This window comes from Rhinolophus ferrumequinum, chromosome 18, assembly GCF_004115265.2.
Source record: "Rhinolophus ferrumequinum isolate MPI-CBG mRhiFer1 chromosome 18, mRhiFer1_v1.p, whole genome shotgun sequence".
Taxonomy (NCBI): domain Eukaryota; kingdom Metazoa; phylum Chordata; class Mammalia; order Chiroptera; family Rhinolophidae; genus Rhinolophus; species Rhinolophus ferrumequinum.
Genome location: NC_046301.1, coordinates 42,466,521 through 42,483,451, shown reverse-complemented (window position 1 = coordinate 42,483,451; position 16,931 = coordinate 42,466,521). Strand labels below are relative to the sequence as shown.

General features: G+C 33.4%; 1 protein-coding gene across 1 annotated transcript in view; it reads left to right on the top strand.

Annotated features, from left to right (window-relative positions):
• Nucleotides 1–16,931, top strand: part of ADAM7 (ADAM metallopeptidase domain 7) — a 52,994-nt gene that overhangs the window by 9,628 nt on the left and 26,435 nt on the right. Inside the window, exons 3-8 of the mRNA XM_033135431.1 lie at nucleotides 3,315–3,391; nucleotides 6,027–6,105; nucleotides 7,460–7,536; nucleotides 8,540–8,732; nucleotides 10,037–10,090; nucleotides 14,443–14,514. Of these exons, the coding sequence (XP_032991322.1) occupies nucleotides 3,315–3,391; nucleotides 6,027–6,105; nucleotides 7,460–7,536; nucleotides 8,540–8,732; nucleotides 10,037–10,090; nucleotides 14,443–14,514 (552 nt within the window). The remainder of the gene's footprint in view (nucleotides 1–3,314; nucleotides 3,392–6,026; nucleotides 6,106–7,459; nucleotides 7,537–8,539; nucleotides 8,733–10,036; nucleotides 10,091–14,442; nucleotides 14,515–16,931) is intronic.

Sequence of the window (16,931 nt, the reverse complement as noted above, 5' to 3'; positions counted from 1 at the left end):
TCTGGACTGGGGCAGGAAGTATACAAGATGATTTTGGAGCACCTTTTAGTACCAGAAAGTAAGGAAGTTCTCAAAACAAACAAACAAACAAAAAATCCCAAACCCAATTGATGGGAATATGTTAAAAGAACACAGGCCCAACTGAAAGAGCTCCCAATGGCCAAAGAGGAGACAATTTGAGCGAGGAAATTAATAACACAGTTTGGACCATAGCATAAAGTAGAAATTAATAGCCATAAACTCATATTGATATAAATGATTGAATTAATAAATAAATGGAGGATAATAGACAAATCTCTCATACAGAAGAATAAAAAAATTGATGTATATACTCCTCTCCCCAAGAGGTGGAGATCACTTCCCACCCTTTAAGCTTGGGCACTGCATAGTGACTTCCTGCCACAGAATAAAATATGGAAGAAGGAAAAGTATAACTTTACAGTGGAGACAGCTTACAAATGCTACCTCAGGGCTAACATCATCAGTGAGAAGTCATGTTGATAGTACATACTCTTGGTATAGTGTGATGAAAATGGCACTTTATTTTGTTGTTTTCTCCCAAATCTCCATGTCTAAGCATGAGAAAGACATCATGAAAACCTAGTGAGCCTACAAAATACCTGGCCAGTACTCCTCAAAACTGTCAGTCATCAAAAATAAGGAAAGTCTTTTTTGTGGCCAAGTGAAATCTTACCATTTGCAGGGATTAAGTACTACTACAGATTTGTAATTACATATATATAAATAATCACAGGGATGTAAAGTATAGCATAGAGAATATAATCAATATTGTACTAACTATGTATGGTGTCAGGTGGGTACTAAACTTATGGGGGGACCGCTTCATAAGTTATCTAAATGTCTAACCACTATGCTGTACTAACAAATGTCACCACTATGCTGAAACTAATAAAACAATAAATTAGATAAAATAAAATAAATAAGCAAAAATAAGGAAAGTCTGAGAAAATGTCATAGTCTAAAGGAGGCTAAGGAGACATGATAATTAAATATAATATGATATACTGGATGGCATCCTAAAACAGTAAAAGGACATTAGACAAAAACTAACAAAATCTGTAGAAGTGTAGACTTTACGAGTAATTGATAATATCAATCTTGGTTCATTAGTAGTGACAAATACCCCATAGTAAGGTTAAGATGTTAGCAATAGGGAAACCTGAGTGGTGGGGTACGTGGGAATTCTCTGTATTATCTTTCCAACTTTTCTCCAAATCTAAAATGATTCTAAAATAAAAATAAATTTAAACATTCAATATAAATAAATAAAATCCTAAAATAACAAGTAACATTAAAAATTTTATTTAAGACAATATGACAAGATTAAAAGTAATATTATCACATTTGACCATATTAAAAATACTTTCTCAATATTAGCTAATATAAAATCGATATTCACACATTCAAATTTCAAAAAAGTTCCATTATGCCATCCTGTTACACACACACACACACACACACACACACACACACATCTACCTGTAAATGTCACCATATTATAAAATGGTATTCAACCCTTCTTGTTTGATTGAGCACCTATTTTTTGCCTGACCACTGTAAATACTGTGTCTTTATAATAAAGTTCAGTTTTTACGTTAAACTTGCAATCAGAAAAGCCCTAACTAATGCACACCTCACTTTCAACAAATACAATACTCTTCTCTCCCTCTCTCAAAGCTGCTCCCTTTCAGAAGATCCTCCTCTCAGTAGTGGCATGGTTATACAAACCAGAAACCCGAGGTGATTCTTGACTCCTCTCTTTTGCCTCCCCATCAAACAATCACTAAGCCTTTTAGATTCCAGCATGTAAATATCCTTTGAAATTATCTACTCTTCCTTATTCCTGCTGCCACTCCCCTGCCCAAACCACCTGTATTCCATCAACAGCCTTTTAAATGCTTTTCCTGCCTACCATCGTGATTTCTGCTGATCATCTAAAATACCATACTTACTTCCTCATTGTTCTGCCTAAACTTTTTGCTTCTCTTTGCCCTTAGGATAAAGTCTAAATCCTCTTAAGTGACTTACTAGGCTGTAGATGGTTTAGCTTCTTTCTACTTTTCCATTTCTCATTTCCACTCAACTTACACTTGACTTTCCAGCAGCATTGAATTTCTCTCTGTTGCTGAAACATGTCAAATTCCTTTCTACCTCAGGACCTTTGCATGTGCTGTTCCCTGTCACTGACACTTTTCAATATCCTGACATATTCACTGTATTTCTCTTATTATTATGCTTATAATACTCAATTACATTTGCTTGATTTACTTTTTTTGCCATTCTGTGGCTTCCATGTGGATAGTGACCTCTAACTTGTCCACTATATATTTTTCGTGTTATCACTGTGCCTGAAACAATAGCTACTGAATAAATGAATGAGCAATAAACTAAAGAAATGTATAAGATATATGGCCAATAACTGTAAATCCTTAAATTATAAAGAATTCTTATGAATCATAAAGAAATAAAAGCCAGGAAAAAAATGGTGAAAATATATTAAATTAGACATTCACATACAAATAACTAAATAAACAAAAGAAAATATAAATTCCAATTGTCATTAAAGAAAACAATTTATCACAATGTCATTTAATTATTTCAAAGACCCTTATTTATGATAATATTTAAGACAAAGAAATAAGAACCACTATAAATTTCTAAGAAAATCTAAATTTGTACTTTCATTCTTTAGGGTTATCTGGCAGTATTTATCAAAAACTTAACATTTTCCATGTTATTGACAATGAAATTCTAACTATAGTAAATACCCAAATCAATTTTCTGATATAGTTGTAGATTACATAAATTCACCATTGTGTTTTCAGCCATAAAATACATACTATAAAAGAACATTTATTAGAACAGGAAAATGGCCATGGTGATGATTTGTTTTTGTGTGGAAAGTAGGCTATAAAAGAATATACACAAAACTGTTAAAATACATAAACAGAAGATTTATTCGGGGGGAGGGTTGGAACTCGAAGGACATGTAGTAACTTGTATATCTCTGGATATGGGAACAATATGTGTTTTTTCATTTCATTTCATTTTACCACTAAAAGAAGAGTCCATCAAAAAAATAAAAAAATAACTTGAAAGCAAAATCCTCCATATATTAGCTCTTTTATAAATTCAGCTTTATCAGTATTTATTATTTTGCCTGAAAGGACTGCTGGGCTGCTGGGTAGATCGTGAAAGACCTGTAATTTCGCCCTCCTCCCACTCCACTACCCACCTCCAGTACACACTAAATGAACACAGATTTAAGTCACATAATGGATATTGTTTTTCAGGAAACTTATGAAGAAGAATTATTGTATGAAATAAATCTAAGTAGAAAAACCTTAACACTTCACCTCTTAAGATCAAGGTAAGTTCTATTACAATTGAAGATCTTATAGATTTATTAATCTATAGTATCCCAGTTTTTGTAAAAACTCCCAGTGAAGTAAATTCCTCAAGTCATTGTTATCTGTATATAATCTGAATTCTTACTCTTCTAATGTAAGCCCATCTCATTTGAACAGTTTACCAATTATGCACACTGTTGTTCTCCAGTTCCTAAATACTCCCTGTTTGGGGTACCGCAGTTTCTTAAGCCCCACATACTTACTTTAACAAGAGAGTTAATACATTACTGCTTTGTGAATCAATGGAACCAAAGACAATTGAAAAACCATGGCTCTTAAAGTGATTCCTAAGTTATTTAAAACAAATATCAAGCGAAGTCCTGTTGGAGAGTAAGCTAAGAACTGGCAAGAACTTACTTCTTATAACTTACACAAGTTATCTTGTGGACGTTAAATAATTCTAATGCCCTTACATTTCTCCATCAGCTCTCTTCACAACCGTTGTTGACATTGTTGTTTCATTTCCTTTATTTTCCTTTGGGGCATTTCTATGCACAATAGCTCTGCCTCTCTGCCCCAAATATTAAAATCATGAAGATTTGTCAAATGCTAAGTAAAATGGAAGGACAGCCCTATTGAAGAATTGAGATTCTGGTTTAAATCTAAACCTTTTTTAAAGCTAAAAAAATAAGATAAAATACATAAATAATTAAAATCAGCTGAAACCCCTCCTCAACTCTGAGTCCCCCACTGGACAAATGTACAAAAATATAATAAACCTAAGAGCATAACTAGATTGATAATTTATTTAGACTCTGCGTATTCTGACATTCTCAGGACAGAAGGAAGCTAACATTTACTGAGCAGTTTCCATCAAACTTTTCTCTTAACACCTACAACATCCATATAAAGCTGATACTGTTTTATTCCCATTTTACTAAGGAAAAATCCTAAGTTTACTGAAATAACAACTTGTCCAGGGTCACAATGCAAGTGGTGATGCTGACACACTAACTCACATCTGGCTCCTCTGAAATTACCCCATGTTGCCAATGCCTTAAGAAGAAAATCTTATTAAACTATTTAATCCTGCTAATCAGCCTAGAGTGGTATGTTATAGAATTATAGACATGTGAAGCAGTTTAATCTGATGTTCATATCTCTGAGGAACAACATTACTCCTGTTCCCTCAGCTACACAAAATAAATAAACTTAGTGCACACCACAGAGACTCCCAAATCTGTGAATATTGTTTATTCAGAAAGTTTCATATGATAGGATAACAAACAGAAACTTGATTTTATTAATTTAGGCTTTCTATTTCTCCATCACCACATTTTTTTCCATATTTTCCCTATGAGTTTTATTTGACTTAGTTTTTACCGTACTTGTTTTATACGATTTTATATATTTTATATATAGCTATGTAATCCTTGTTTTATAAGCTGATATTGAGAAACGGAGGTCAACCGTCATACGCCAACCATGCTGAATCAGATTGTTTGTTCATCCAGTGGAAACACTGATTGGGTCAACTTAGTTTTCGTGATAATATAGTCATGAACAGATGAAAAGTTACATTTGTATGTATGTGTGAGGCAAATGAAACATTAATTTATAATATACTATACTATACAACGAAGTACTTTACTGAAAATTTTATATATCCTATTTCAAAATAACTACAAAAATGGTTGATTGTATTCTACTTAATTTATTGTATCTCTTTTAATTTTACCAACAGTTTATTATAAAGAAATGTTTAAACATAGAGCAAAGTTGAAAGATTTTATAGTAAACATTCAGATACTGATTAATATATGCATATACCCATAATCTCATTAAAATAATATACATATACATATATACCCATTAAAATTTTAGTATGCTTGTTTTATATTTCCTTGTTTATCCATGCATTCATCCATCCATCCAACCATCCTCCATTATTTTTATGCATTTCAAATTATATTGCAGGTATCAATATACTGCTCCCTAAATACTTCAACAATCATCATTAGAGTGTAACATTTGTTTACAGTTATTTCTTTTGATGTGAAATGTTTATACAATTAAATGCACAAACCTGAAGTATATATTCATTGAGTTTTGACAAATGCACATATCCGTGTTACCCAAGTTTCTATATAAATGAACAATAAAAGTATCTGAAATGGTCTTTATTTTTCCTTCATTCTTGAAGGCTATTTTTCGCTGGATATGAAATGGGTTGACAGAAATTTCAGTTATTTTGGTAAAAAATGCTGACATTATTCTCCTCTCCTCTAGCTTTTATAGTCTCTAATGAGATTTTTTTGCATTAATTTTGAATCTTAAGTAAGGCTGAAGACTTTTTCTCACATAGTATTTTCTCTAGGTTCTTCTCAAATGCTGCCTCACTAAAACTGCCAGAATCTTTTTCTGTTTCTTCTGTAGTCTTTATCAAACTGTTAAATCTAGATAGAAAGGATTTTTGTGTGAAATTTAGGTAGAAAGGATTTTTGTGTGAGGAGATTGATTTTGCTTATCTATTTTTAACATAAGAAGACCTCACTGAGATTTGAAAGCAGGCTGGAGGCTTCTCTGTCACATAATTGGTTTTATCGATTGACTTTTTAGAAGATAATCTCATTACCTTTCTGTCCTCTTTTTCAGGGAGTTTTTAGGCTCAAATTACAGTGAAACATACTACTCCACAAAAGGAGAGGAGATCACCAGACATCCTCAGATCATGGTATCTTATGGAAACTTCCTATGTCCCCTCTCTGAAATTATTATTTCCTTGTGTGATTTTTAAAACCCATTCTAACTTTACAAGCAGCATCAGAAAATGTTACATCAGAAATTAATCCCACATTGACTACTGTCATGGAATGATGCTAAGATGGAAAATATGACTGATCTCTAAAGGAGGGTGATCATTGCCTAACAAGCAAATCAATGACTGCTAATGTATTTTTCTTCATTAAACTGACTTCAGTGTACCCCAAATGGTGCTAAGTCTGGAGGAAGGCTGAAAGCAGGACACCAAAGATGTATAGGGTACCCTGATGGGATTGTATCAAGTTAAATGGATAAAACCCACAGACATGAAACAATATTAAAACCTGCACCGAACTGACCTTTAAATGAGTCACATCCCCTTACCCAGCTCTTCTGATACACCAATACTGAAGTCGTGCCTTCATTCTCCAAATGAATCGGTGTTCATTTATCATTAATATTATTCCAGTGGTACAGGTTCTATTTTAATAACCTTATCCCTCTTGCCAAAACATGCCCTCTGCAGCCTTCTAATCAATGATGACATTATTCTCTCTTACCAAAGGTATCCAATTTAAAACCTATTTCCTCTATTTATGGCAGCTGTCAACTATGAAATGCAAGTCATCATGCAATTTTTAAAAAATAGGACAGGAAGAAAACTGGTTAATATTCCTTCATTCAGGGAGTGGTTATTGGTCTATGAGGGTCTGAGGTCCCTGGAAGACCATGGAAGGTATCACATATAGGTAGGAATTAAACAGAAGGAAATGATAGAAAGAGTAATTACCTGATAGAATCATCGTAAGAAGAGCACCAAGAAGGGAATAATAAAGATAACAACTTAATTGAGGCAGAGAAGCAGGAGAGAAAAGCATGAGGGGACATAGTTGGAGATTAAACCTAATTTTAGCAATTATCAAGAACTTTGGCTTGATTTAATAGGCACTCAACTGGGGAAAAATTATTATAACACAGGAGGGGTAGTTTGGTAGAAATTTTAGGATGGATTAAAGTAGTAATATTTTTAAGGGAAAAAGTCGTATTTCTGAGGCTGGTGTCATCAACTAATAAACTACCAAATCTGAGAGAGAGAAATCCGTACATTATTTTACAGAAAGTAGTCATACAATTAAAATAAAAGAATTCGGAAGTAGTTTCAAAATTTCCAAATGATAGGATGCAATTAATGAATACATGAATGAATACAAGTGTAATTTGTGAGAATGAAATACTGATATATTGTGAACACAAACTATGTAGATATTTTATTTATATAACATTAATATATGTACTTATATCAATAGCCTCTTCATCTATTTTAGGATCACTGTTTTTACCAAGGATCCATCATACACGAATTTGATTCTGCTGCCAGTATCAGCACATGTAATGGTTTGAGGTAATGCACAGTATCTTCCTATTTTCTTTATGAGTTTTCATATGGATTTTCAAAGAAATCCATTTCTCATCTTTCTTCTTAACAATCCTGGTAAATAAAAAAAATTAATGGGAGAAAGCTACTGTATATTTTCAGCATGAATATCCACTCCAGCCCACTGTTTATATCCACTTTTGACAAGTAGATGTCTAATGCCCAGTGCTAAGCAAGACAAGTTTTCAGTGTATGATCAAGGGATTTAGACTTGGGAAACTACTGGAAATCATCTAGTCTGTCCTATCTACTCATGTAGCTCAAGATACTGAAATCAGAGACTTGCTTGTGAACAGTCAATTTGCGAATGGTTGTCCAAACCAGGCCTCCTGGTTTCTAGTCCTGTGAGTTTCCACCACACGACAACACTTCACAGTGTTTCCAGTCTCTAAAAAGTAAAACACCAAAAGCAAAGCCTGTGTAAGTTCTCTATAGATCTTGGGCTCAAGGACAAAGGAGGAAGATGTGGGGATGCAATGGGTAGAAGAATAAGAAATTTCTGTCTTGGTTGATGAAGACTTGACCTGAGTGGTTCCCAGTGTTTTCAAGTATGAAAACCCCTTCAATGACAAAATTACCACACAGCAGTATTTGTACTTTCATATATTTACTCTACAATTAATGCATGAGAGGGACACAAAAATTCAAAACATTTTTGCAAGAAATCTGAGATTTGCCCAAAGTCCACAACCCCAGGTAGGAATCACTACTTCAAAATAGAGATTGGGCTGTCAAACTTCTGAAAAGCCAGACGAGCTGACTCTTACAAAAATGTATTAATTCAATTAAAGACCACACGTCATCTCATTTCTTTATCACTCAGAACATTTGTCTACATGCTCATGAGGCCTTGACTTTATAGTTTCCCTTTCTTAAAAGGCAAAGTCAGTAAAAATGGACTAGAGTAGTATTGTGTAGTAATGTAGGAGTAAAAAGTCTGAAATATACATTGTGTTCTCAATTTCCACAGGGGGTTTTTCAGGGTACGTGATGAAAGGTACCTCATTGAACCAGTGAAATACTCAGATGAGGGAGAACATTTGGTGTTCAAATATAACCTGAAGGTGGAGTATGCTGCCAATTATTCTTGTACAGAGCTCAATTTTACCAGGACAACTGTTCCAAACAATAACACTAAACCCATGGACAACTCCAAAAAGGAAGTGAGTGCTTTATTTTAAAATTATCTTTTCCTCAGCTAAAATGCCTCTTCTTTCCTTTGTGACCTCAAGAGACAGCTTATGAGCCCAACGAATAAAGTGTACATACTACCTTTTTCCCACTCTTCATTGTTTGAAATATGAAATGTCAAATTTGGTATTTGTTATCTATATAGAAAGTGTTACAGTCCCTACAGTAAATTTCAGTTTGTCCCATTGATTTCAAAGAAAGGGGACATCTACAACTGTACATGTAGCATTAGGGTTATAAGTGGCAGGGAAGAATGGAATTTGCTATGTCTTGAAACATATCTTAGATATTGTCGCTCCTTGTCTTCTCTTCTATTTCAGGGGAGTTGTTGATGAAAAGCCAGGGTCTCCCCCTTTCATCAGGTCAGATGTTCTAACTGTTAAGGACAATTACGAGTAATAACAAATTCAGTTTTGGGTGCGGTGATTGCACAATGAGAGTCCTCTATATTTTGGGCTTTTCTCTACAACTAACTCATATCCCTTTAAATACCCCCTAGATGTTAGCCTTTAAGCTCCATGAGTGTTCATCTTCTTCACATATCCATGGTCCAGACAGTGTCTGAAATCTACTAGAGGCCTAATGGACGTTTTCCAATTGAATCACTCTATTACTAAATGATTAGTTAGTCCACATAAGACTGACTTAGTCAAATCCTTGCACAACATGCCCCTAAGTATAAATACTCAGAGACCATGCATGTACCTTTAATGCATGCCACCGAGAGCTGACAACTTCGAATTTCTTAGTATTGGTGTTTTTTAGAAGATCTATAATTAGCAACTTCTATACGTGTTTCCTTGGAATTGGGACTACTGCAACATATAAGATGTGGAGAGAGGGGGCAGGAGTAAAAGGAAAACAGTCTTACTACCCAGTGCTATGTTTTATCTCTGACCTATAGACGGGTGCTTTTCACATGAGCTTACTTAGCACGCATTTACTGTGTTAAAAAAAAAAAAAGAAAATGTTAAAAACTGGGTTCATAATTCTTTATTTGTAACTCTTATTTTACCCGAAAGAGTAAACAAAGAAAGAAAGGGTAATCAAACATGGAATGTCATTTCAGGTTTATTACAATTTGATGTACAACTTCTCATGTTTTAATAATATAATGGGTTTTACTGAGATAAATTCCTAGAATTATTAGATATACTTCTATACCTCGTTTTCCTGTATTGATAATATTAACATTTCTTACATTAGAAAAGTTAACATAAAAAGTTAAGATAAGAAATATTAACCATACTTCATTACATTTTTCATAAATATCCAGATCCCGCATAAAGAAAAGTATGTTGAACTGTTCATTGTTGCTGATGATGCGGTGGTAAGTTTTCAGATGAACATTTGCTCTGTATTCATCCTTATAAAACTATAGTTGTAATTCTAACAAAGACATTTTTATCAAAAGACAAAAAGTATTTTAATCAGAAGTCCGTTCTGGGCTCAAAGTGTTGTTTTTACCTTCCCAAGACAGACTTATGTAAGAGATGATCGAATCTTATGGTAGTATAGCAGACTGAGCCAAAATTGAACCACCCTCCCCTTTACAAACATGAAAATGTTGAACAACATATAAAAAAAATGAAAATATATTCATAATCTATAGTTAAGCTCTAAAGAAAACACAGGAAATCTCCAAGTACTAAAAATGAGGAAGAAAATCTCTGTTAGGGTAGTAAATGTAATTCAAAGGCTTGATGACGTATAATATATAGACTATAGTACATACTGCCCAGAGCTATGAAGGGCTGGCCCACCCTGAAAAGAAAACTAGAAAAGTTTTGTGTATTAAAACTGCAAAGAGAAAGGAAATGTCGTGTCTGCCTGTGGCCATGGGCAGGGATAATATTATACATGGGAAAAGCAAAAATCCTAAGCATTTGTCATGCACGTATGTGGGGCATGATAGAATATTTTTCTTCAGATGCAAAAATTCAAGAAAAGGTTTCAACATAAAAGCTAATTAGAAACTTGGTAAACTTCTAGGGCTCAAATCGAAAATCCCTTATAAAGACACTTTCATTATCTAAGATCAAACTAATCACATGAGGAAAAAATCAACCAACATAATGAAAAGGAAAATAAGCTCTGCAAGAACTGTAATTCATCCAATGATATTTCAGATTACAGACCTAACAAAATAGTATAAAAAGATATACAATGAAGAATAACAGGGTTACAGGAAAAGTAAGTGTTTTTTAGCTCCCATCTAGCCGAAAAGTTTAGGTCAAGCAGGAAAAAAAATTCAACAAAAAAAGAAAAGATTTGAACCATGTAAATATAGGTTTGATTTAATCATTTGATAAAATATCCTGTACCCACAAAGCAACATATATCCTTTTCAAGTGCAAATAAAACATTTTCAAAAATTAAACTGATATTTGGCCACAAAGGAAGTAAAAAGGAAAAGGAAAAAATAGATATTATGAATATTACTTTTTTTTTAATGACAACCAAATTGGAAGTTACAATAAAAATTTTAAAACTAAACCACTAGAAGATCATTGGTTTAGAAACTAAAAGCAAAATACATTTCTAAATATAAATTGACTAAAGAAAACACATCTGAAATTATGAAATATTTATGACAACAAAAAAGTATAGATATAATTAGTATTAGTAATATATAGTATTAGAATAGATAAAATTTATTAGATGCAGGTGGCATAACAGTATTTAGGAGGCATTTGTAGACTTAAACATTTCTATTTAAAAAAAGAAATTTAATGAAGTAAGAGTCTAACTGAGAAAGTTGAAGAAAATGAAACACATAATAAATCTAAAAAACACAGAAGGAAGAAAATAATTTTGACAATGAATAAAATTAATAAAAGACACAACCAAAAATAAATAATCGAGTAGATCAATAAAACTAAATACTAATTCTATAAAAAGACTAATGAAACAGAGAAACTTCTGATGATACTTTTGAAAAAATTTAGAAGTACAGGTAAAGTTAGAAATAAAAGAAAAGCATAACTATAAACATAGTAGAGGTTACACATCATTAAAAAATAAATGTACAACCTTGAGCCAATAAATTTATGAGCAGGAAGATATAGTATAATGTTACCAAGCTGAATCAAGAAGAAATAGGAAACCCCACAAAGATTATAACAAATTTTTAAAATTAAATAAAGTAGTCCACAATCTATCAACAAATAAAGATATGGCTTAGATGAGTTTAAAGACAAATTTTTGCCAAAATTTTTATAACCAATAGCCCTATCTTTTACAAATTCTTTTGAAAAATAAGAGGAAAAATTCTTGACACCTTTTGTAAAGTTATTATCACCTTCATATTAGTTACCTACTGCTGTGTAACAAACTATCTAAAACTTAGTGTGGGTCATTTTTGCAGCTGCAGTAATCTGGTGGGTCCACTGAGCTGGCTGCTGTAAAATGGCCTCTGTCACTGTTTGGTACGTAGTATTGGGTTTCACAGGCCACAAGTCCCCAGTAAGCTAGGCTGTGTTTCTCACATCATAGCCGGACATCAAAACATCAAAACTCTAAGCAAATAAGAAATGAAAGAAAATAAAGAACATTCACCAAAATCTTATCCTGTGTAAACATAAAACTTAATGATGAAATGTTGGAGATTTGTCCTCCAAAATTGGGAATAAGATACATTTGTTCATTGTCAATAGATTTTTTTCAACATATTTACTGAAATTCCTAGGCAATGTAATAAGAGAAAATAAATAAGATTTACGTTAATTGTAAAGAAAGATACAGCATTGTTGCACATTAAAAAAAATGACGGCAGAAACTACAATTAACCTATCCATTTAAAAAAGTTAGTAAATTCTAGGCATTAACCAAATGATAGGCTTACATGAGCATGTGGGGAGAACATGTTAACTAACTTTAAAAAGAATGCTAAGATAATCTTTGTTCTTAATAATAATTGATTAATAAAGACTAAGAACAATTTTTTAAATTTAATATTTTACCCCAGATACCAGGTGTAGGTTTGCTTGGTATGATTTTAAATGCATTAAACTGGTCTTTACATGCATAGCTCTCACCTATGCTGACTCAATATTGTCTTAAAATATTTCAGAGCTTCTTTGTTTAGAGAAGTTCCTATGGTAAATTATCCATTTTAATTCATAAATAGTTAATGACCATCTACTTACTATACTAGGTTCTGAGTATTAAATATATACTTAACATATACATGTATCTATGTATGTGTGTGTGTATGTATATATATATACATATACATATATATATATATATATATATATATATAGAAGGCAATGTGATGTGTTTTAAGCAGCTAAGTATAGTGAGGCTGTGGATGTGTCCACCCAGAGCTAGCAAATTGAAAGAGAAAGGAGAACATGAATGTCTGATTCCTGGGGAACACTAACCATTTAATAAAAGTTTGAAAATAAGAGTGCAAAGTCCCCATCCCCATCCTTCTCCCTTACCTGTACAGATGGAAATCAATGACTGATAAAGTACCCTATTCCTGTGGTCCCTAAGATAGCCTCGGAATCTCTGTCAACTGTGTGTTTTTGACAAACCCTCCCAATTCATCAACGGGATTCCTGGTGTGAAAACATATTTGCCATCTAGAATTTAAAGGATGGTAGAAAAGAGAAACCTATGCACAATAAAACACTGGGAGTGTGTAGGATAATAGAAACCAAGACGATAAGACATTTCTTGAAAGAGAAAACGGTCAGTGTTAAATGTGGACCAGACAACCAGGAAGATGAGGAAAAAGTATTCAATGGTTTTGATAATTAAGAGGACATTTACGGGTCTATCAAGAATAGATTCAGTGGAATAGTTGCAGCCAAACCAATGAATAGTGGGTGGAGGAGCAAGCGGAAGATGAGAATTGAAGAGATTCTAATCTTATGTCTTTGAGGTGTGCAGATATTTAGGAGAACAGGAAAGCAACAAAATGGTAATTAAAGAATATTTGCAGAATTCCAAAAAGGCATATTTCTTTTTATTTTTATTATGTAAGAAGCTTGATGATTTGTATGTATCCTCGGGATACCTTATGTTATTATTATGTGTATTTTATCAGGTCTAACTTGATAATGCTGAGAACAAGGTCCCAATGTCACAATAGAAAATTATTTTCCTAAGAAGAGAACAAAAGTCAGAAGAGGCAGGAGCAGGAAAGTTGGTGTTGCCTTCTTTTCTCAGCCTTTTTCTGGAGAGAAGGTCCAGCCACACTTTGTGCCCCTCTTCTCATGTCTCTGGTTCCAGGGTGTCCCTTGATTATATGTTCCTTAGTTTGTAACCATCATGGACAACACCTGAGGGCAATAACGTTGTTGTTTTCTTACAATATAATGGTTGCTATGGAACTTTAATAAGTTTTGTTTCATCAGCATGATAAACATGAACTCTAAAGACAACTCAGTAGTTAGTTTAATAAACCAATGTAATATAATGTAACGTGAAAAAGGGACAATATTATAAAGAGAAATTTTAAATAGAGCTAAGTTGAATCATGTCTTTAGAAAGTACTGTATCTAGTTATTTTATATAAAAAAATGTATTTATGCATAAGTTGCCCAGAGTTTTAGTTCACTGGAAAGAATGCCAATGAATTTTTTTGTTTGAAATATCTTGGTGAAATATTTTGTTGAATTTGTATACAACTCCTGTTATTAATGAATGTTGATCTGATGTTTATATTTCTAGTATCGTAGGAATAATTATCCTCACAGTAAGTTGCGGAACCGAATTTGGGGAATGGTCAATTTTGTCAACATGGTAAGATTTTATACACTTTGAATGAAGCTAAAAAAAATGGAAAGAAAGATTTAGAATATATATCTGCTGAATTTTTGTGGTAGTTCTGATACTGAGGCAGCCCAAAACACAAAAATTCACCAGTAGACTGCAAAATTTTATTGAAAAATTCACAGCAATGAATGCACCACAGGTCTGAGTTTTTGGTTTCCTAAGTAAATGACACTTAATATTTAAACATTTAAATAGGTTTCAAATATTGGTCACTATTCAAAAAAATTATAAAGCAATATACAAAGATTGAATACCTATTGTGCATAAATCAAATCCACTATTTTAAATTACTGTTCCAAGACCTTGCATGGCAAAAATGCTTTCAAGCTATAATTTACTGTCCATGTTTTGACACAGAAATTAGGGGAAATATAAAATCCACTAAATGATTAATTTGTCTAAAATAGAATTAACTATAACCTTTTAAAAAAACAATACTTTGAATTGTACATATTTTTCTTATTCTGACTTCTTCTAAATCACCCAGATCCATTACTAGAATAAAGAGGGCCTAAAGGAAGATGCTGGAATGAGTGCCCCATCTATTTAATAGTGGTTCATCCACCACTTAAAGGACATTTGATTTGTTTCTAGTTTTTTTACTCTAATAAATACTATTTCTTTAAACATGTGCATACAGGTGGATGTGCAAAAAAATTTTTTTTTGCATAAATGACTAAGAAGTGGGACTGCTGAGTTAAATTGTAACTATGCTCTGTAGCTGGTTCTCACAAATTTTTATGTTTTATTTTTAATTTTCACTCAATTCAAAAATATTTCTAATATCCTTTATGACTTCCTGTTTGATTCAGTGGTTATATATATGTGTCATTTAACTTCCAATACTTGTGAATTTTTTATATATCTTTATGTTAGAATTTTGCCTACCATATCCTTATTTTCTACTAGCACTTTAACATATTCATAATTATTATCTTACATTCCATGTCAGATAATTTCAACGTTTGGATTATCTCTGAATCTAGTGTTGTCAACTCATTTCTCAAACAGTGGGCATTTTTCCTTGCTCTTTTGTGTGTTCTTTACTGTTTTATTGGATACTAGATGTTACGTGTGGGATAGTAGAGACTGAAGAAGTTGTATTTATGCGTGGAAATGTATGTTTCTCTTGCTAGGCCATTAACATATGAGATTGAATCAATCTTGTCAGAAATTAAGCTAGTTTGGGGGTTTGCTATTGATATTGTTACCTACGGTGCACCACCAACTTCAGATTCCTTCAGTGTTACCTTGTACTTGCCGTTGGGCCTGGATTGTTGGAGAGATTCTTTCTGTTTCAACCTCAACCTCAGGCCTTTATCAAGGTGCTCAAAGAAGGTCTCCCTTCACATTCTTATCTCCCCTTCAGTAGTAACCTGTTCTTGTTTGTTACTCAATGATCGCTGACCTAGTTATGGGACCAGAGGGTTTTCCATTACCATTAGTCTTAGGAAAGCCCTGCCCATGGGTCTTGGGGTAGATATTTCTCAACGTTCATGTTCATCCTCCTTTAGTAGGAGACCTTAACTGGTCTGGCCTCAGTTTCCTTTCCTACCTCTCTTCCAGGGACAGAAGATTTTTTCTTTGCCCTTCATTTAGCCACAATAGGTCTTCACTCGAGTTCTGGGGGTGTAAAAAAAGTTGACTGAAGTTCATACAGCAGCTTAAGGTGTTTTTTCTCATCAGGAGAGGAGAGTCTGGTAGGTCTTAAGATGTTCCCAAGTCAGCAGCTGCTCTCCTCCTTCAGGCTGCTACCAGCAAGGGAGGATATGGCCAGTTTCCTAGTCTGCCCTCCATCGTTTTTGTGGGTGTCCAGGGGAGGCCTGTGGAGAAATGTCTGTGCATGTGTGTGAAATTCCTTGGGTCTGTGTCTCTCGGAGGATCCTGTGCTATCATTCTACCCCACACTTACCCTTCAGCAATTCCTTAAAAAACGTTTGGTGAATTTTTCTTATCTGCTTGTTTGGTGCTCAGCATCTTTTTCTCATACTCTGCCACTGGGAGATGCTCCAGTACCATTTATCTTAGAAGGAGTATGTCTTTCCTTAGATTTCAGGCTACTTGTTTGTCCTGTTACCTCAGCTCTCTTATGGTTTCAATAAAAGATATGATTTTGTAGATTCCCAGGCTTTTTCTTTTTGTTGGGGTAGAAGCAACGTTCTTTCCAACTTTGTCCATCTTAGCTAGAAGCAGAACTCCTTCCAACCTTAAATCTATGTATAGGGAAAATTAAAATCCTCCCCATGACTTTTTCTAAAAGGTAGGAACATGTGGAGTGGAATGATTATATCTCATAGTCATCTCTGTTTTCTCCTATTTCTTATATCTTGCAATTGTCTTTACCACTACCCTAACATTGATCCAAATATAACACTCAATCTCTC